The sequence below is a fragment of the Cariama cristata genome, unplaced genomic scaffold (genome assembly GCF_000690535.1).
Source record: "Cariama cristata isolate BGI_N322 unplaced genomic scaffold, ASM69053v1 scaffold14777, whole genome shotgun sequence".
NCBI lineage: Eukaryota > Metazoa > Chordata > Aves > Cariamiformes > Cariamidae > Cariama > Cariama cristata.
The window spans coordinates 38,423-59,355 of NW_009625067.1; the positions used below are offsets into that span (position 1 = coordinate 38,423).

The 20,933-nt window shown below is 46.0% G+C and overlaps 1 protein-coding gene across 1 annotated transcript in view; it reads right to left on the reverse strand.

Moving 5' to 3' along the window:
• The window catches only part of EPB41 (erythrocyte membrane protein band 4.1), a 47,349-nt gene extending 28,636 nt beyond the window's left edge, over nucleotides 1–18,713 (reverse strand). The window contains exons 1-11 of the mRNA XM_009703467.1: nucleotides 18,252–18,713; nucleotides 15,682–15,912; nucleotides 13,184–13,288; nucleotides 10,239–10,281; nucleotides 8,169–8,244; nucleotides 7,439–7,657; nucleotides 5,107–5,194; nucleotides 4,408–4,560; nucleotides 3,415–3,512; nucleotides 2,892–3,064; nucleotides 1,695–1,811 (exon numbers count right to left, since the gene is read on the reverse strand). Of these exons, the coding sequence (XP_009701769.1) occupies nucleotides 1,695–1,811; nucleotides 2,892–3,064; nucleotides 3,415–3,512; nucleotides 4,408–4,560; nucleotides 5,107–5,194; nucleotides 7,439–7,657; nucleotides 8,169–8,244; nucleotides 10,239–10,281; nucleotides 13,184–13,288; nucleotides 15,682–15,912; nucleotides 18,252–18,713 (1,765 nt within the window). The remainder of the gene's footprint in view (nucleotides 1–1,694; nucleotides 1,812–2,891; nucleotides 3,065–3,414; nucleotides 3,513–4,407; nucleotides 4,561–5,106; nucleotides 5,195–7,438; nucleotides 7,658–8,168; nucleotides 8,245–10,238; nucleotides 10,282–13,183; nucleotides 13,289–15,681; nucleotides 15,913–18,251) is intronic.
• Between the last annotated feature and the right edge of the window lie 2,220 nt (nucleotides 18,714–20,933).

The window sequence follows — 20,933 nt, forward strand, 5'->3', positions numbered from 1 at the left end:
ACAGCCAAGCCACAGCACGGCACGGCACCTCCTCATTTCACCCAGAGGCACACCTCGACAAAGCAGCACTCACGTATTACAGCACGCTTGCAAAGCCAGGTTTGATTTTAATAGCAATGAACACCACCGCAAACGATGCAACCTCCATCCTATGGCACTGCATCACTTCAACCCAGCAGGTCACAGCATGGGCGGCCAGGGGAGCCACACCGATGCCAAACGCCGCTGCGGCTGTACCTGACTGCCTCTGCAACGGCTCCGGTAACTTTGGCTTGGCAACGGGAACCTTAACCACCTCTACCTTCTCCTCCTCCTCTTCCTCCTCTGCAATGGGTTTCATTTCAAAAGTTTCAAGAGTGTGTTTGGCTAGAAAGAGGTTTGCATGCATTAATAGAGCAGTTGGGAGAACCGCGCGGACACAAGACGGTCACCACAGCAGAGGAAAGAGCGAGAGGAGATCCCTCTCCAAGGCAGCGGCTGAGAACAGCAAGGAGGTTTTAAAACCAGGCAGCTTAAGAGCAATTTTCCACCATGCAATTGCATATCAGTCTTTCCAGTGCTGCCGGGCCCAAGAGTGTGTTGGTTGAGAGGGGAAAAGAACAACACAAGTATGCTTCGTAGGCTTCTTGCCCAAGCAGGGATACGTGGGGACACGCGAATGGCTCTCGTGTGTGGTACTAGGATGGGCTCTGCCAGCAAAGTCTGGGGAGATGCAGGTGCTGGCTGGTAAAATCCAGGAAAAAACCACTTGGGCTCCTCTAGATAAAAACCTATATAAAAACTAGCAGCTTTAATTAAATGTACTTCATTTAATCAACTTCAAATCTAAAAATTAAGAACAAAGAGCCATCTACCCTGCTGTCTTAAACTCTCCAGCTTCTGTTTTTACAGCATCAGGCTTTCCCTAAAAGGACTAGCGAGCATTCAAGGCAAGACAGTGGTGGGAAGACAGTCTGCCACACTACTTCATGAAAGCTTGATCTAGATTTCATACTAGAAAAACAGTGATGTCAAAAGCACTCTAAAAAATTCAGGGCGGGAGAAGAGAAGTGGAACAGTACACAACGCATTTGCATACGAATTATCTTCAGCCCTAATGCACCACAGGCATTTGCTGTTCAAGTGATGAAGACTGTAAATATTTGACAACACTGCTGCTGTGATATGCTTATTAGTATTCAAATATGCTGTTGTACCTACACACCTCTTAAGGGCATTAATATTTATTAGTAGTACCTATCTTAAGATAAATATATCCATGTAGCAAAATGGGTAGCATTTCTCAAACCCCGAAAAAAAAGGAATAGGCTTAAAAAAATGGCAAGCAGGTCCTGGGATGAAGAATTTCAGAAGCTTTACAAGAAGTTTCAAGATCAAACTTTTACGTTTTCTAATCCACGTTTACAAAAACACCCACATTTAATAAGACAACAGTTCTTGAGTGCCAGCACATCCTAAACTTTTCCCCACTTCCCCACGAGAATTACAGTCTAACGAGGTGCAAGGCGGAAACTTCAACAAGTCTCCCAGAGCTGGGGCTCTGCTGGGCTGTCTGTCCTCTGACCGCAAAACCCTTTTTGCAAAGAAATGAAAAAAGAAAGCCGCCAGATTTGGTGAAACTTGGAGTTGTCAGGAACAAGCATGTGAAGGATAGGAAAGGTGCTGCAGAGTTGTAGCCACCACCACTGCTATACCTGGCTTCTCTCGGATCTGATCCGCGGGTTTTGGTTCAGGAACCTCAACCACCACCACCTCCTCCTGCTTCTCTTCCTCTACGGCTCTGAACTCACTTTTTTGAGTCGCACGTTTAGCTGAAGAAACGGGGCACATGTTAACGACTGCCCACACGGCAGATGGAAAAAGGCTGCAGACTTCAATGGGGACAGAAGCGTTACATTCACAGGCTGCTCGTTTCCAAGCTCTGGCATTCGGGTACAGGATTGCAGCGGGGATTTCTCTATTCATTTGGGGTAGTAAGTCTACAAGGCATGGCCAAGGAGTAACCAACAACACTGCTCCCCTTGCCTTCATGCATCCTGCCTGACTAACTTTGCATGCCCGGACTGCAGGTAAGCTGGCATTTTGTTTTACTGTGGTACGGAGCTCAAATCAAGCAGCCCTTCCCCTCCCAGCTCTGAGGCACGAAGCCCAGGCTCAGGGTGTTGCTGAGCCCTGTAAATTCATGCCAGGAGCGGCTGCTGCTGCTGGCCATAGGGTGCTGGGGCAGCCCTGATCCCTCACAGATTGGAGCATGGCCTTGGGGCTCAAAGCAACGCTGTTCCTGCTCCGTCAAGATGCCCTCGATGCAAAGGGATGCTCCCCTTTCGCTGGATCCTAATTTTACAAGCACCCTATGATCCAGATCAAGGCGAGCAAATTTAAGCACTCCACCTTCCATGCCTCATCTCCTCTAGCCTGCTGTTATCTGGCCCTTTAAAAAACCTCAGGGACGAGCCCACCTGATCGATATGCCACAAACTTCAACATCAGCATCACTTTAACAGACGTTGAAAAAGTTTCAAACAGTTGTGGCAAAAAAATCTTCCCCTCGAGAACAACTATGTAATTGAAGAAGTTACGTTAAACAAAGCAAATCCTAGAATAGCTTCATTTCTGATTTGCTAAAAGGAAAATGCATCGAGATTGAATGAGGAAATATCTTTACAACCAGAACTTTGCCATAAGCCTTCAGCACCCACCTACATCCTTTTTGTCACTCAGTTCTTGCTAGTACTACTATTCTGTTTGCATTTTATATCCAGGTCTTGCATTAAAGTGAGAAGTTACGCTTTTTTTTTTTTTTAAAGCAGGGAATTTAGGTGGTATTTAAGGAGCATTTCAGCATCCTGCAGGATCCAGCCACGGAGAGGGAAGAGGCACCAGACACTCACCTCCATCGAGGCTCCTGGAGGCTCGCTTACTTGCCGTCCGCTCGAACTGTGGAGCGGGTCGGTCGATCAAGGCACTCGCCTGCCTTGTCTGCGCCTGCGTCCGGCCACTGTAGCGGAATTTAGAGCCCAGGGCCAGGAACCTGCTCTTCGGGATGGCCTCCGTGGAAGTCAGCCTGAAAACCACACACACAATTTAAAAATCATACCTCCAGGTCTAGGAAGCGGCAGGTAAAGAGAAATTAAAATACAAACTAAAGAAGGCTCTGCATATGCTTGATTAACAAAGCAACATGCACAAACAATAAGCCCCACATCTGCAGAAGCTAGAAGACCTCTGGTCTTACGTATTTTATGAAGCGGAAGCTGCCTAGAAATTTATTGCAATATAAACGCTTAATGTCTTTGCAACCATTTCACTCCGTATTTTGTGAAACACCAAGGAACACTGAAGGAGTGTTCCTTTTCAGCCGCTTTAGTTAAAGTATTAGTTATTCAAGGCAAGCCTACCATTTAGAAAACCCACCTGAAAAACGTGTGATGTTCAACACATACTTTCCACAGCTTCTTCGCTGCCCGATAACTTGGTAGCTTGAACCCAATTGTACTTTCATACTGTTCTTGCTGCAGAAAATATAAGTTGTTTAGGTGTAGCAAGAAACAAGTGTGGCAGGAGTCCAGTTCCCAGCCCATCAACACATTTTGCTGTGGCACAAACTGCTGGTCTAGCTCATGAGCAGCTGAACTCACTCCGTGATGTGCAGGAGGAGCTTGGGTCCGAGAAAACACAGGGCTTGGTCCACAACCCTCACGCATCTCTCAGGATGCACCAGGATTTGCAGAGGAGTGTGTTGTGGGTTTTGCAGCCATTCAGACTCATTTACCCCCCCACCACACTGCCCAGCTGCAGGATGAGGTCAAAAATCAACTTCCCAGCAAGGCTGGGTCATGGTAGTCGAAGTAGAAGGAAGGAGGAGAGGAGGAAAGAGGCAGACCCCCATCGTAGCTTCTCTCTCCGCCATGCTTCCAGCAACCAGGCTGCTCCAGGGATCTCCCCGTTCACGAGAGGCAGCATCAAGGCAGCCACCCCCTGCCTGCTGCATTCTAAGTGAAAAGGTATGTATCTGTATTTTTTTAATTTATTTTTTTTTTTTAAACGAAAGTGAGACAAAGAGCCTCCGTCTTGCCCCTTTTCCAAAAAAAGGAGTTAGTCCTCTCCCAATTTCAACTGTGAACTTCCCACCCGTTTCCTCTGGATGCTGGGAATATCACGCAGTGCCAGGAGGTGGTGCTGGATGTCACGTTAAGTTGTCACCCACTGGTTTATAGCTTCAGCAAGGTCAAGGGGCTCTACCTGAACTTAATACCAAGCCAAGATCAGAAACCCTATAGAGTATAAAATACTCATTCAGAAAAAAGCTTGCTCCCTCCTCCCACTTTGTTTTAGTGAAGCAAACAACGTTGGTGATAGTCAGAAGGCAATTAAAGAAGACATGAGCACAAAGAAGTCAGCACGTACCTCCCCTGGCCGAATCTTAATAAAGAAGCTGCTGCGTTTGTAGGAAATCTTCAGGACTTTAGGCCAAGGGAAGCGGTTGATTCTCAGTTTATCTTTGTAAACAAGAAGGCCACTGGAACAGACTCCCAGAGTGATATCCACTCCTTCCAAGTCCTGGGAAAGCAGATGAGGATTTAAGCAGTGCAAGGGTTACAAGTTTCAGTTCAACGTCTGCCTTCCAAATTACCCCTTTGGTTTTCCCCCAAATTCATCTCCCCACCACCCAGACTTCACCTTCCAGCTCCCTTTGCAGCCAGGGCCAGGCTTGCTTTTCCTTCACGTTTCTCCTTACAACCTCCTCCTGCTGATCTCTCCTGCGACGCTGTTTGCTCAAAGGGCTCATCTAGAATCTAGCCTGCATTTCCCCGAGCGGAGTGGCTCAGCTTGCAGGGTCAGAGCCTCACATTCTAAGTTCCTCAGAGCAAGGACCTGTCTACATCAGTACCTTTGTAAAGCTTCCTGTAATATATAAACAATAAGCAATCAGGAAGAATCACTTCTCTTGCAAGAATGCTTGAGGCATTTCTGTTGCATGTCTGTGTTTCCATACTTCCTATATCTTTCAAAAGGAGCCTCCTGAAATAGGTAAACTTGCTCCTGCAAGGGAAGGATAATCAAATTACAAAATCCATAGGCAGGTGCACACACCCCGATTCTCACCTTGGCTTGGTGAAGGTCGACTCCATACATAGACAGCTTTTTCGCATTCTCAAGAAATTCCAGGTCTGCTTGGGCTGGAGTCATGGATCTGCGGAAAGACAGAAAGGGCTTCGTATTCCCCTAACTGTTGCTTTTAGGACGGATCAGACTTCACAAAACCATTTACTCATTAGATTTTCTTTTGCTTTCAATACAAACAAATTTGCGTCCAGATGATGAATTATTAAATTACTCTGAATGCACAAATTTGCGCTTTGAGACATCCTCATAAAACAGATGCACTTTATTTCTGTGGAGCTGTACAGACACTGGAGAAGAAAACGAGGAAGTGCAGTAAAGGCTACAAAACTTGATCCAGTAGAAGAAACGCCAATTCAGTGGAAGAAACACCAATTCAAATGAAGGCAAAGGCTGACAGGTACTGTCCTCCCAGCCCTCCTGCCTCCAGACCTCCCCAGACCCAGCTATTGTTCTCCAAACCAAACGCAAGGACAGCTGAGACCGCTCAGCAATGATTCCTACTGGGACAGACCAGATGAATGAGACATTTTCTGGGAACAGATGGTACCCTGTCTGCAGGAGGGGCAACAAAACACAACTTTGCTTAACAGAATCATCCTGCTAATGGAGGCTATTATCAACGTTATTGAAGTGCCCTTGTTAATAACTTTCTGGTGTACAAGGTACATCAAACAGCTCTGTTGGGAGAGTATTCAGCTGTATACAGCTCATCTTGTTCCCTGCCTTGCTGTCCTCCTTACCGAGCGCTCGCATACATCTTGCGTGCAACGTAAACAGAGGTTTTATTGGGCGGGAGACAGGGCAGACAAAGACAACTGTAAGGACAATCCTCTAGGAAAGACCCAGGAGCAGTCACCATCTCCGACATGTGCCTTGTGCTTTGCAAATAAAGTAGCAAGAGATGGAGCATGGTTTAGCAGAAAATGCTGAAAACCCTCTGAAAACGTTCACAGAATACGGACCAAAAATTAAATGGGTACATGTTGCTTCTTCCTGCATACACTAGCAGATTAAATATAACTACACCCTGTACCTTGAAGTATCCTTCTAATGAAGCCATGAATAATTCAGCAACGTGATGTGCCACTTCCAGCACAGCTAACGGCCTTTGACTTCAAGTCATGAAGCTTGTCAGCGGTCCAGTACTTATTTTCCCTCATTTCCTCTCTTCTCAGTGCAAATGGAGAGGAATCAATTTAAAGTATTGATTTGCAGGGTTGAGCAAGGTGTTAATTGTAGCTTTGGTCACAGCCGGAGGCACACGTCCACCCTTCCCTACTGCACTCAGGTTATTAGTTTCTGTCTGTCTGCAAGAAGGTCTCATCTTTGCTCTGTTCTCATTATTAGTGCATCAGCCAGCAGCTTTTCAGAGGTCAAGGGGCTGCCAGTTGAAGGCCTCGGTATCACCAAGTGGTTTTATGGGCTTTTTTTTCCCCCTAAAACCCAAATATATCTCTGGGAGGGTGCAGAAGCTGCTGGCTGGCTGCTCTCCATGCCAGCCCTCTGTGCTGGAGAGCACACAGCTCTGCACAGCTTCTGCAATCCAAGTACTCGAGAACATCTATGAAAATAAGCTCAAAGTAAGATGAGGAAGAGGTTTGGTTATTGTCACCCTTTAATCTGGTACCAGGGGGACTTCCAGGAGTCCTTCAGCCCTCCCTGAACAAGACACATCTGCCCAGGTCATGGCTGCACTGGGAACCAGGACGAGGACAGTGTAACTGCAGGTTTATACCTTCTGCATCATCTGGAATACCTCCAGGTTAGGAAGTGTTACTCATTAAATGTGGCAGCAGAAAACCCCAAACATGCTGTAGGCTACAGCGTATACACAAAGAGACGAGATCTGCTCCAGCCAGGCTGTAATCCAAAAATTACATAAATCCCAAAGCAAGTATTAAAAAAAAAGAAGACAAAGGGCAAGGTTAAAACAAGCAAATTTTGTATTTTCACATGAAATAAACTCCACTTTCACGGCTACACTGTTGAAAAAGAGCACCTGTTAATAAACAATCACAAGACTTTGCACCTGCTTTCTGAAAACATAGTTTCTTCTTCACGCAGCAAAAAAGAATTCCAGCCTCTAGAAAGATTTTGTTATCAAGTATTAGAACTTTTTTAAAAAGCTGATGTTCTCAGTAGCTGAAAATTCACACCTTACTGCTGAAGCTTCTGTTTCCAACATAAAAAAATCGGTACTGCAGGATACCAAAAGCATACAACAAAGGTGGGGAAAATACCAGAAAGCCCCATTATATCCATTATTTCAGGCTGCTGTGCATGAACAAGTCCTCCAGCTGCTGCACCTTACCTGTACGTCTTATGAAGCTCCACAACCTTCTCTTCGAGCTCTTTTGTCTGGTTTGGGGCCAATTTAAATTCACTGATGTAATCTGGGCTGTGCAGATCGGGATCGTAGTCTCCCAGCTCGGACTGGACCGTGTACGAACCCAGCAGAGCCAATGTCGCAAAGGAACAGGGCAGCCGCCCCGTAATGATGTCCTGTCTAAGCTGAAGACACAAGTAATACCTGGGCAGGAGGGGGAAGCAAAATACTACTTAGAGAGAACATAGAGAAACTTAAGAAACTCGAGCATCAAACCGAGTCTCTTTTTTTATGCCAATGCAGCATGATGCTTGTTTCTAATTTCTACCTGTATTTTTACTTATGGGGTAACATTCCCACGGTAAACAGCGTGGAGGACAGGAGGACTTAAGGTCACCTCCACTCTGCAAAGGGAGTAGAGGATACTTATGATAAGAAAGATCTTGGGTTTAAATAAAAATTTACTTTTTTATACAAACACATGCATTCCAGGATTATAAATGATGCTGCTCTACGCATGTGGACTTCAGTGGAGAGCGGGACCATCCCATAGATCCACTAAAAACACACAAACAAAAAACCCTCCAAACCTTAAGACATCTGATCTCCTTGCTGAAGGATGGAAAAATACCCAAATATTACAAATTTCTATACAATATTCATTGCTTTGCTGAGCAAGCTCCCTGGATGGCAGCAAGATTCCCAGGTAATTCACCTGGTTATGTCCTCTGTCAGCTGCGCAGGATCCGGTGGATAAAACTTGACATTGAAGGTAAAATCCCAGGGGCCTCCTGTAATTACAAAGAAGAGGTTGAGAAAAATATAACACACCAGAACAGCTTTGTGATAGTCAGTGGTTACAAAAAAAAGAGATAGGAATATCCAATCTGATCTTCAAAATATAGCCAGCAGATCGTAACACTGATTTAGTACTGTTCGCTCACATAGCTAGCTGCTGCTTAGCCGACAGTATAAGATACGATTTCATTTACAGCGGCTAAGATACAAGCGGGAGAAAACAAAGCAGAGCAGGCAAATGCACATGAATAAACCACAACTTGTGGAAAAAATTAAATTAATTGCTAAGAGGTTAAATTACTCACACATTTTTTCATCGATTGAAAAGAAGGATTCATGAAGAGAGGTCAGGTGTGTGCTATAAGTTAATGAATTAGTATTGTTTTATCACTCGACCCAATTTTCAAATTTCTCCTCAAGAGCAGATGTGCTAATTCACTCAAGCAGCCTAATGCACTGCGGTCGGGTGGTCAGACCAGAGCTGAAACTCCGCACAACACAAGCATCAATCTCTGGATGAAACCAGCAAGCACCGAGACACGAAGAGCTTTACAAGCCCAGATCTAAACGCTTCAATACTGCTCGTTGCAAACCTTGTACAGCATCGTTGCAGGCATTAATTGGAGTGAGAATCCACATAATCACACTTAGAATTGGCATTACATGTGGTATGGACAGTCTAGGTGACATGGCTGAAGGGGTTACTCTTTCTTTTTCTTGAAAGTAATCACTTTTACCCGCAGAAAATAGTCCTGCCCGACCCATTAAGCACTCAAAGTAATTTTCATAGTTACAACTCCCCCCGTTGTGCCCTTTAACACTAGTTCAAAATAATATTTATTGCAGAAAGAGGAGATACCCCTGTGCTTAACTTGCTCAGAGATTTATCGCAATCTCAAACAGGGAAGAAGGGAAACGTAGCGTTCATGGATTTACTTCTTATGCAACGCCATAACTGGGATTAAACACAAGGCATGTTGTTTTCATTATACACGGTTCAAAAGAAGTTATTCCAAGAAGACATTTCAGGTAGCAGAGGTTACCTAAACTGACATATTCATACGTATATTCAACATATATTCAAGTAAAATCAAATAATTTGCCATCTAACCCACCTCAGGGGACCAAATTCCACAGCAGGATGCTCGTTATCCTTACTAGCTGAATTTTACCTGCACGGCACAGCCAGAGCAGCTCATGCCCTTTACAAACATCCTGCTATCAATTCAAAGAGAAGTTGATAAGAGCAGGAGCTTTTCCTACTCCACAACCCTGCGGCGTTTCCACCCCAACCTGTACTTAATGACACACTTTGCTCTGCACCCCCCACCAAAAGCATACATAAAACAGTATTTCGTGAAACGGTATTTTACTTTCAAAGCAGTCAGGTTTGCTCCTGAGAGAAAACAAAAGGCACTAAAATTTATTTCACTTTCACGCTGCCCTCATCTTGAACTAATTCAGTGCTAGCAGACCTTAAATACAACTTTGGAGAGCATCTGGTATTTGCCCTGATACTACTCGAGCCATTTATCATCCCAGTATCCCTATCTGGACCCCAAAACAGCCTTAAGAGTCCAAAAAACCTTGCTACAGCGTACAATTTTGCTCAGGCTCCCCTAGTCTCCTTTGAGATTTAAATGGTTCTCACTGACATCTATTTTCCCATCCTCTTACAGGGAGGAGATCTCCCATTTCAGCATCACATGGCACCAAGGACAGCGTGGGTTTGCACAGGGTGAATACACCCCAAGCTATGTTTTCCCAAGGAAATGACATTTTTTTCCTAAATCTAGAGCATCACTAAGTACTTAAGAAGAAGAGAAAGGATGCACAGACTGCTTGAACTTCTGCTGATCCCTGCCAGACACCCTCGCTTGACCTCTCATCCATCCTTGGGCCCCCCGGATGGCCTGCTAAAGCCGTGCTTATTTAGGGAAGGGGGGAGAAACCACACACACCTACATGATAAATTCAATCCACTTACCATGAACCTGTTTTTTTATTTCTTTGGCAGGATCCAGCCACGTCTGTAAGAGGATAAAAACATTCACAGTTTAACAGACGTTCCAGAAACACCACAGAAAACTGCAAATCGCTAAAAATACGGCAAGAAGACAACATTTGACACGAACGCAGCCATGGAAACTGGAGAGACAGTGCGTTTTTCACAACTTTCAGTCCAGTCTGCGGTCTCAGTGGGTGCATTTCCAACCCTTTATCTACCAGGTACTCGTAGGGGAGCCATGAAGAATAGGAGGAAAGGAAAAAAAAAAGCAGCATATTAGGGCTGCAAGCACACAGCAACAGGTATGGTCGCAGGCACATCCAGCTACAAGGGGCACTTGTGCAACACTTTTTTTTTTTTTTTCTCCAGAACCTTTAGAAATAGGCAAACAGGATGTCTGCATTCATTTTAGGCACCCTGGCTCCATACTTACCCTCCTTAGAACAAAGATCGCCAAGACCTTCTATTATTAGCTACGGTTTTTAACGACCTAATCACTGAAATACGAGTGAAAACATTCAATCGCTGGGGAAGGCTGGAATTTTTTACAGGAGTGTGACATAAACTTCGTCTCTTAAGTATGACTCAAGTTTCTAGTAATTATCTCAGCTACGAATTTAGAAATATATCCTTTTCCCCCCCCACTCTGTAATTTGGGGTTTTGTGGGATGGTGGTGCAACAGAAGCCTCAAAAAACAACTCCTGTTTTTGCCAGCACAGTCTGAGCAACTCCCAGTACGTCAAGTCTGAGCCTTTCCCTTTGCAGAGGTCAGGGCTGGCCCCGCTGAAGGCAACAGCACGGTGCTAACAGCCCTCCTGGACAGGCTACATTAAACCACCTTCTTCATTTTCATGAGCCCTGAGCAGGATTTGGACATCCAGGTCTCCCGAGGTGAAGGAATTAACTCATTGAATCCCCCAAGCTAATCTGTCTTGACTAGAACGCCACGTAACTTCATGGCAGGGAGACAGCGATACTTACATTTAATCTTTTTTTCTTATATGCTTGCCCCTCTAACCTATAAAACCGAGGATATGAAATCCATTTGAAAGGTAGATGTGCCACTTGCTGTGTTTTTAGGGCCACTCTTTTAAGCAGAGCATCTCTACGTCCATGCCGGTGCCACGACTGCTCGTTACTGCAGCACTGTACGTGGCTGGGTTTCGGGCAGCCCAGCCCGGGGTGCAGTCATGCATCCTCGGCACTCACCCTGACTGATCCAGCAGACAATGACGGGTACAGCAATTAACGGCACTTTTATCCGCACTGTGTCATGGATCAGTGGGAAACAATCCTCCCTTTCAGAGCAGCATGAGCATCAAGGTCCTTCGGTGCTGACCAGCTGCTCTATCCGCTGTCACAATCTCCTATTCCCACTGCCAGCCTCTGATATTCCCATGTGGGAAAATGCCTGTCCCCAGGAAGTTTGAATCCCTAAATATCAAGGTGGAAAATGCCGCATACAACCCTTCTCTGTCCAGGAATACAAACGTGCATCTCAGCCTGCTCCATACAGCTCCACAAACCAGCTCATCCATTGGTTTCCCGTTAAGATCATTTCTACCTGTGAATCAGTAACTTGGTGTCAGATCTTGTTTGAAGTTACAGCAGGAGAGAGATGAAGCTTCAGATTTCAAAGTTCAATGAAACATAACCAGAAAGATTAAAAAAAAACCAAACAACAAAAAAAAGGCATTTTCCCCCATCAGAGCAAACCAGACTTCCACCAAGCAGCTTATGCTGCACTGGAGCTAAACACATGCACAGCGGCTTTACTTTCCTCAGCTCCCGGCTCTGGGACACAAATCTGACAAAACTAAAAAGCTGCACAACCTCTTAGCCCTTGTGGGCTTGGGGGGAAGGAGGTGCACGCTTTCGCTTTTGGAAGAATTGATGTCAGCGCGCCTGGACGTGAGAAGAGCAGGTCCTGGGGGTCCGGGAGATGCAGTGGTGAGCTACGACAGCACAAGTGCGAGAAGTTGAGCTGCTCCGGCTAAACTCTTTTTGCTCCTAATTGGATCTAAAAGTACACCTATCCCTCCCTCTACAAGCACAACAAACTCTCTAGGGTAAAAAAATCCAGGCTATACACGTGGAAGCAAATTCATATACAAGAAAATAGCAAGACCCCAGAAACAGTAAAACAAACCCAAGACGGAGCTCTCCCTGCCTCAAATAGCGATGGAGTGTTATTTTGCCTGCGTATTAAAAATTCACACTTGCAATTATTAAGTATTTAATGACAAATGTCTGTCAGTCGTAGTAACCTGGCCCACAAGTGACTGCTGTAGGTGAAGCACGAGAATAGTCAGAACGTGGACCAACCTAACTGGTCTAAAGGACATGTAAGTGGGCCCTTGGTTTCAATTTAGCACACTTTTGGCTAGCTTCATGAAACACAGCTTGAGTAACTGCTTCAGTTAAAGCGTAACCAAGAGTTTAAAAGATAAGACATTGCTTGAGTCTAAACAAACAAAGACCTGAAACTGAAACCCTATGAGTAAGAGTTTTGGTATGAAGAGTCAAGCGTGTCCTTTTGGAGGGCAAAGCCTCGACTCAAAACCACTCTGGATGGCTCCGACCAAACCTTACCAACGCTGACAGCAGTGCTAGGGCAGCCTGACCTTTTGAGCTATAGCTTTACAAATTAATGGCATCATTTTGCGGTAAACTAATACAACAACTTTTCTCCAGGTGAAGATCCAAGTTCACATAGCTTTTTTTTACTAAAATCCACACTCATGCAGTCATTTATTCACAATTTCTGCCTCTGTGATGACCTTCTCAGTCCTTTTTTTGGGGAGAGGACACCAAAAGGAGTTTGAAGAAGAGCTTATGCATCACCTCCTCCCCAGGGGAGATGATCCTTGGAAAGAGCTGAACCCACCCGGGTGCAGAACACCAAGCAACAGCAGCTGCTTACCCTGGAAGTTGGCGTGTCCCATATGGCCAAACCAAAGTAGTCTTCTTCCAGGAGGTTGAGGTGGTCGCAGACTTTTTTAAGTAGATCCTGCCCCTTGGCATGTTTCTGCAAATAGACAAAAGAAATTCTGTAGGACAGGCTGGTTTTTGCCTGCCCTCGTTCACAGGGGAGGGGAGAAAGGGAAAGTAATCAAACCACACTGTACACTGTCAAGAAGGGAAAAAAGTCTTGAGTAACTCAAAATCAGATCTCCTGGCCATTTCTGAACAAGTACCCCTTACAGGAAAGGGCATCAGGCATAAAAATTCAAACCGGAAAGGCAATGGGAACGCCAGTGGGTCTCTCTGCTACCACCAGCTCCAAGTCTGAAGTCCCCCCAAAGCTGAGCTTCTCAACACAACTCAATAAACGCCGAGGATTTGTATGGATTTTCCCTCCCAAAGTACATCTACTGCACTGATATCTCCCAGCTCCAGGCTGTCAGACAATCAAGCATTGATTAAAAGATTATCAATGTGGGGTATGAAACTGCTGCTACAACCCACTGCTATAGTCCCCCATTTTGGGGGTGACCTGGCTCAGAAGGGTCACAAAAGAAACCGCGCCTGAGAACCCAAGACCATCATTTCCGTGGCCTTTTCATCAACCCAACCTGCTGATGAAACCCAGCTTCTCCAGTTTTGCCTTATGCACTGAAAGCTGCTTAGCACACAACTTCTTGCCTCCAGAAATATGTTTTCAGCATTCCTATCTCCTCTCTTTTTTTTTTTTTCCAAATCCTGCAGAAGTGAATTGGCCCTAGGAACAGTTACCCTTTTAGTCCAAAAGCATGAAGGAAAACATCCCTGAGGCACAAAACTATGGTAACCAGAAGCAGCTAATTCTATTGGAGGCTTTGCTAAAAAGAAAGTGCAGTTCCAGTGATGTAAAATAAGCTTTCCCAATGTACTGCTTGTGCCCGCATCTCCCCTTTTAGTCACACTTGTATGGCAACTGATCCAAGACCACAGCCTTGTTTTTATTCCAGTCCTTCAGCTGTAAGGTCCTTAGTGCACACATCGTGACTCTATAGGTAACACAGTGCCTGTGTTAGCCCAGATATTTCTCAAGGAATTGGCATTTAAAGACATATAGGAATTCAAAACCTTTCATAGCTGTCAATCGGAAAGGATACCTGAAAGCACTTGTTCTTCTTGGATAAAGGTATTTGTGCTGGTCTTTGCCTACACCTTTGCAAGTCCTTCCCAATTAAGTCTTAAATTCTCAAAATGCTAGAGTAGGATTATATTGGCATTAAAGCTAAGGGTATTCGTTGAGTCAAGAGGGTCTCACTGACACAGCAGCCCCTCCTAATCCTCTCTGCAGTGCCCACCACGAAAAAAAGAGACTTCTAACATCCTGCTCAAGTCAGGACCAACCACACCACCACCAGCTCTCCCACCACCAGCGTCCACGCAGCCTGCCGGTATTTGAAGGCATCGCTGCAGCAAACTCACGCACAAAGCCATGCCAAGCTGTCACCAGCATTTTGGGGAACAGTTTCCTTTCAGGGGCTGCACACAAAATCCCCGGCAAAGGGGAAGGCAATCAGGGTGGTGATGCTTCGAGCTGATCCCAGGCAATAAGAGCAGCGACGTTGTTACACAAACGGCCGGCGCTGACCTACTTGCCCAGGATCACCCAAGGTAACCGCTTTCACAAGGAGCCCTGTGCCCAGATACCCTCTCCTGGCCCATTTAGCCAGCGGGACTGGGGAAAAACAAGCTGATGGAAGTATGCTCGAATGGTAAGTACCGGATTATTAATATTCCGGACAAGTACTTCAATACTGAAATGGGGATTTCTGCTAGCTTTTTATTGCCCTGACAGCAAGACAGCCCTGTGAGAGAATGTACAAAATAAAGCAGAAGAAAAGCTCTCAGATGAAGGGGTATGCAGTGCTGTAAGTCAACATAACAATTTAAAATTGTTTACTGCAAATATATTCCACTGCAGGCTAAACACAGCATGTTTTTCTTTACATCCAAGCTCCAGGAGTTAGGTTAGCCAGCAGCCTGGTAGGTAAGGTACCTTGGGTGAATAGAAAAGCACAAAGCAATCTGACAACCCATTTTATTCAAAGGAAAGGGGCGAAAGATATTTAGACAATCCCAACCTAACACAAAAACCTAAACTCTAGTCTGGGACACAAATGAGAGAGAAGATGAACAGCAAGTAAGATGACTTTTTTTTTTAAACTTCGCACCACCTTTACAAAGCAAGGCACCCTGGAAATCGTAGAACAATAAAAAAAAGATTCCTAAGTACCCAGAGATTTTCACAACACATTAAATAAGCTGCTATCGCTTACAGCAAGGCTGTTCTGCAGTAAAGCCTGTCATGTAATTCACTGGCAGCAAATTAGGCCCCTATTAAATCGTGTTTGCGGTGATTTTTCAAGGAGGGGAGAAGGGAGAGGGAAAAGAGGAGAAGCAGAAACAAACCCCAAAAGTACTTACATCCATGGAGCACTCAAAAATGGTGTCATCCAGCAGGACAACTTTGCAGTACATGTTTCTGTGTCTTTTTACTGCTTTCTGGGCAGCTTTCAAATCCTTGTCTGCTTTGGTCTCCGGAGTCTCTTGTTTTGGCTCTGGCTTGGCACACTCTTCCTTCACTTCCCCTCCTTCCTTGCCCCCGAGGTCTCTGCCGTCCGGCTCCTGATCGTCCCTCCTCTCCTCCTGCGCAGGCTGAAACCCCCACATCACCCGAGTTGCAATTTAGATGTGTCAAGCAAAACAAAAAACCAAAAAACCGTCACATGAAACAAGCATGGCATAGCTGCACCATAAGGCTGGGACCTCACCCCAGAATTACTTCTCTGACTTAAATGTGTAACCTGGGACCTGGAGCAGCAGCTTGCACGAACAAGGTAATGATATTAATTTTTAAAGCCCTTCAAGTCATTCTCAAATCTTCATTTAATAAAGGATGTAATAAAAAAGGAATAAGGGTTGATTAGAGAAATCAGGGCAGATTACATCATGCAAATCTTTATGGTCTTAACGACAGCACCTTTTGGGCTCGGAAGTTTTTCCCCTCCTAGGGAAGACACCCACTGCACAGGCCCCCCCACTCCCACTGCGACCCTGGGCGATGGGCTTTGCCCCCAGTTTGGCAGCAGTGGCATTAAAAGGGGGGGGTCAGTGCTAAGAGTTTTACGGCCATCTGAGCTGACCGAGCAGCTCTCTGCCACCAAAAAGGGAAGGCAGCCTTCATACCGCTCTCCCTTTGCCTACTGAATCACTTTGCGAGCCCGTTTAATTCACTAAAATAGCAGAAAGAGATGCAGTTTGGGGACAGCATGAGGAAGGAAGCAGGGTTTTTTCTTCCATTGCCATTTCAGCAGGTTAAATGAGTTCACGGCAGGCTCTGACAAGTGCTGGAAGTGGCTCGATGCAGCAGGATCACGCAGCCGCGGCAGAGGAAAAGCAAAACCCTGTCTTTTCAGCCCATCGCATCTCATGAAATCACAGCCAGGCACAACCACATGGAGGTATTTAAAAACTAAATAATGTCCACAAGCTGCTGACTTCTGTTCCAGCAGGGCTGGGACAATCGGGAGCAGAGAATCAGTCAAAGCTCGTAATGCCCGTCGGTCAGCATTTATCAAACAGGCAGCACCTCGCAAATGCTTTCACAGCAGAAATATCTGCCGAGTGTCACAGTTCAAAAAGCCACTGACGTTGATCTAAAATAAGAACCAAAAAAAAAAAAAAGCACAAATGCTTCGTCTGAAACGAAGAGCCCATGGTGAAGGAAGGCTGTGGGTGCATACTCACATGCGCTCAGAAGCAGCAAATCGAAGTTAAACAGAGAAATAAATCATGCATTTCCTCTTGAAGACACAATTTCTGGGCTGAAATTGCACAAAACTTTCCAGCTCTTCCCTATTCTGCTAATCCCAACCCTCAGAGATCATCCCATGGTTCTCGCAGGCTCAGAAATGTGGGTGAAGAAACAAAAAGGTATTACCTACTGCCTTCTCTACAACTTTGTAATTTTAAGGAGGTGGATTTACAATTACTGCCTACAGTTGGCAATGCTCTAACTTGTAAAGTATTGCTCCAAAAGTCAGAGTTTGCAGCTATGTAACACCTCTCTGGAGGCCATTCAAAACTTAAGCCAGCGAGGTAAGTAATCCTGATTTTATACCACGAACGTGCTATGACTCCAGCAATATACCCAGGTTGGTTGGGGTGTAAGAAATCCCCATCTCAGGAGAAGGGACACCCGCCTTCCTCTAACTCCGGGCAGCCCCACTAGTAACAGCAGAGCTGCATTTACCCACAGAGTAAGAGAAAGCATCCAATACCCCACATCAATAACCAGCTGCAGCTTTGTGAATGTCTCCCTGGGGGTGTTTCTGCCTCAGCTTCTACCATGCTTTAAAAACTTTAAATTTTGCATGAAAAATGACCCTGGCTGAAAGAGCAGACATCACAGAGCTACTAGGAGCTGGGCTGAGCCCACGTGCTGTGCAGAAATCCCTGCCCACATGATGCATAAGCAGAAAATATTTGTATTCGGCAGGCTCAGCACCAGCCCGGACTGAACAGATGACCAAGTCCTGAAATGTCATGCTTGCGCCCCTTGAAGTCGAAGAAACCCTTTCCCAAATCCACGTCCTCTTGCAATCTCCACCTCACGTCACTGACCCGCCTTTATTCTGCACACAGCAAGGACATCCCAACAAGCAACCGCTCTGTCGTGAGTTATGAATTTGAACCCTAGTTCTGATGTGATTTCCCATGCCTCAGCAGAGTAAAGAGGATGGGGCATTTTAAGTCATGCTGTGAAACTGAGCACAATTTCAGGAGCAGGTACTTTGCAGGACAGTCTGACACAGGAATGCAAGAGTGAGAAGTACACGATGCAACACAGGGAGCTGACAAGGGCTTTTTTAGCATCTCCTGAGTTTTTCTGATCAAGCTTACCATCCTAGGATATGAAGTTTTTATAGTTTTAGCTAAAAATACACATTTTCAAGAACAGAAGGGAGCACCCCACATGGAGCAGGGTGTTTTACCTGTGTTTCCGCACTGCTTAAGGAATGGAGATCTAGCGATGGATCGGTTTTGAGCTCAGGCTCAGGAGCTGCAATTGGGGCTTTCACCAAGATGTCTTCATCAGGGCTGGCTCCTAATCCTGGCTCTTTCTGGTCACCTCCCGCCTCTTTATGAGCATCAGTGTCTTTGTCCTCTTCGGACACCTGAGTCTTGGGCCTCCTGAGAAAGGATGAGAACAGGCGGGAGAGACCTCGGCCCTCAGAGGTGCGGTGCTCCTTCTTGCTCTGCTCCTCGTGCGTGGGTGTATCGCCGTTGGAGGTCTTCTGCTTCTGCCCCACTGCAGGCTGTCCCTCCGACGTCTGCTGAGCCCCCTCCTCTAGGGAAGCCTCTTGCTTTTGCGCTTCAGCAGCTCCTTCTTCCTCCTTGGCTTCCTGCTGCTCCGAATTGTCGGCGTCCGCCGCTAGGCTCTTCTCTGTTGTCATGATGATGCTGTAAGAGAGGTGCAAAAGGTCTCAATCAAGAGCTTTCCAATATTCAAGTCTGCGTTAAGCTATTCAAACCAAGCCACAAGCACAGACACACCACGCTCGCCAGTCACACCACTGTGTCCTGCCGACTCCAGCCTACAAAGTCATTAAGAGCAAAATCATTCATTTTGCTAAGGTTTGCTTTGATAGAAACATCTCTATTGATGTTTGCCCACACATCTTCCACCATTTGGACAACACTGACTCCAAACTGCTAAATGCCCTGGCACCAGGTCTGCAGCCTGACAAGAGCAAATGATTAAAAAATGGAAACAAGATTAAGGAAAGGGGAGGAGATGGCAGGGGGTCTTGCTCCACAGGGCTGTCCTGAGCTCCTCTCTTCCTCCAAGTCCCCGTTCCCCTCTGGCAGCACCAGCTGTGGGAGCAGAGCAGATGAGGACACGTACACGACCAGGCAACCTTCCTCCTACCACGCCATGCCAAAACCCCGGAGAGCCTGCCACGGCTGGCAGCGTTACAGCATCCTTCTCCACCACTGCAACTGGAAGGAGAAAACCGTGGCTAGGAAGAAAACTCATACATCCAACAAGAGTCAAAAATTGCATGGCCACAAATTTTCACAGCCGCTCACTCCTAAATGTCCCTGAAAGAGGCCACAGATCCTCACCACGAACTAAAAAGGGGGAGATCTAAACACGATGAACCACACTGCTGCTCTGCTCGGGACAGTACATCAGTGTCGATCAACTCCGTTGATCTGCACAAGACAGGTCCAGTGGAGCCAAGGAGGCTTCAGGATTCACGCGATCTTTGCATTGCACACTGGAAAAATGTAAAAGGAAAAGGCTTCCAAACAATCCCCATAATGGAGAGCAGATTTCTTCAGAGCTTGTGCTATTAAACTGATGCAATGTTTATTTCAACTTTAGCCTGGGCTGTTGACACAAAAAGATGGAAATCACATGAGAAGAATATCTATTTAAGGTATAAAGAGGACCCAAAATAATCATGCTTTAGAGAGGATAGAACTAATCTTTGCGCGTTGCATCACATGTATCTGCAGCAATAAATTGCCACTGCTTACACAGAGCAAATAGCACATAATCCAATATGCCTTTCAATCCCCCCAGCCCAAGCCTCGGCGTACAAACATTTGCTCAAAACACGTACTTAAAATTAAGAAACATTTCAAGATGTCACCCTCCTACATATTACTGCATTCAACAATTTTAATTTAACTCATCCTGATTGCCAAAATAACCAGGGTGCTTGAAAGAGAAAAGCCCTCCTAGCTTTCCAAAGTATCTTCCCCTGCATTTAACGCAAAAGCTTAATATTATTCTTAAAGCTGTGGTTAAAACAAAGCAGCATAAGAGACCTTCACTGAATTTGTTTCTCCAGCAATGCAATTTTCCTGAGTTTATGAGGTTTGTTTTGGTTTGGGTTTAGGGTGGGGTTTTTTTTTTCCAAGGAAGGCTTTTGGAAAAGCAGGGACGGTAACCCACAGGGTCTGCGCTCCCATGAGAGTGATTCGGAGCTACGTCAGATTTGGGACAGGCTCTCTGAACTCTTTGAAACGTCTTTGCTTTGACTTAGCCCCACCAGCCAGCTTTGGGGACGAGCTGCAGGGCCCTTTTTAGCCTGGTCTCCTACAGAAGCCAGGTTTCCAGCCTCATGCTCCACACACCCTCTCCTCTTGGTGAGCTGCTCTGGGTTTCTCCAAAGCCAACGGAGAGGTGAAGGCCACCGAAATGGCAGCTTTCTACCTGCCCTGAGAGAACGGGCAGCCAAGCAGAGAGCCTGCACGGGCATCCGTGGGCACCCAGTGCACCAGGGACATCGCAAGGCAAAGGTGCTGCCAAAATCCAGATGTAGCAAGGCTCCGATGGAGATGCAGATGTGCAGAAAACCACCCTGCGTCGGTTCTCTTCCTCCAGCACTTTGCACAGGAGAAGACAGGACAGTTTGGCATCGCTCAACCAAGGCAGCGAGAGCACGTAAGGGTAATCCTCCAGAACGCTGTCGAGTTAGGCATTATGTCACCTCGTTTCCCCAGAAGTCTTGCAGGAGTTTGTTTTTGCAAGATTATCACAGAACAGGCTCCACGAGAAAGCTGTAAAATCCAAGCTAAATAAAAGGCTACGGCGGATTCACGCAGCACCCAGCCGGCTCCCACCACCACCTTCGAGGAGGGGGCAGCTTCGTGCCTGCTGC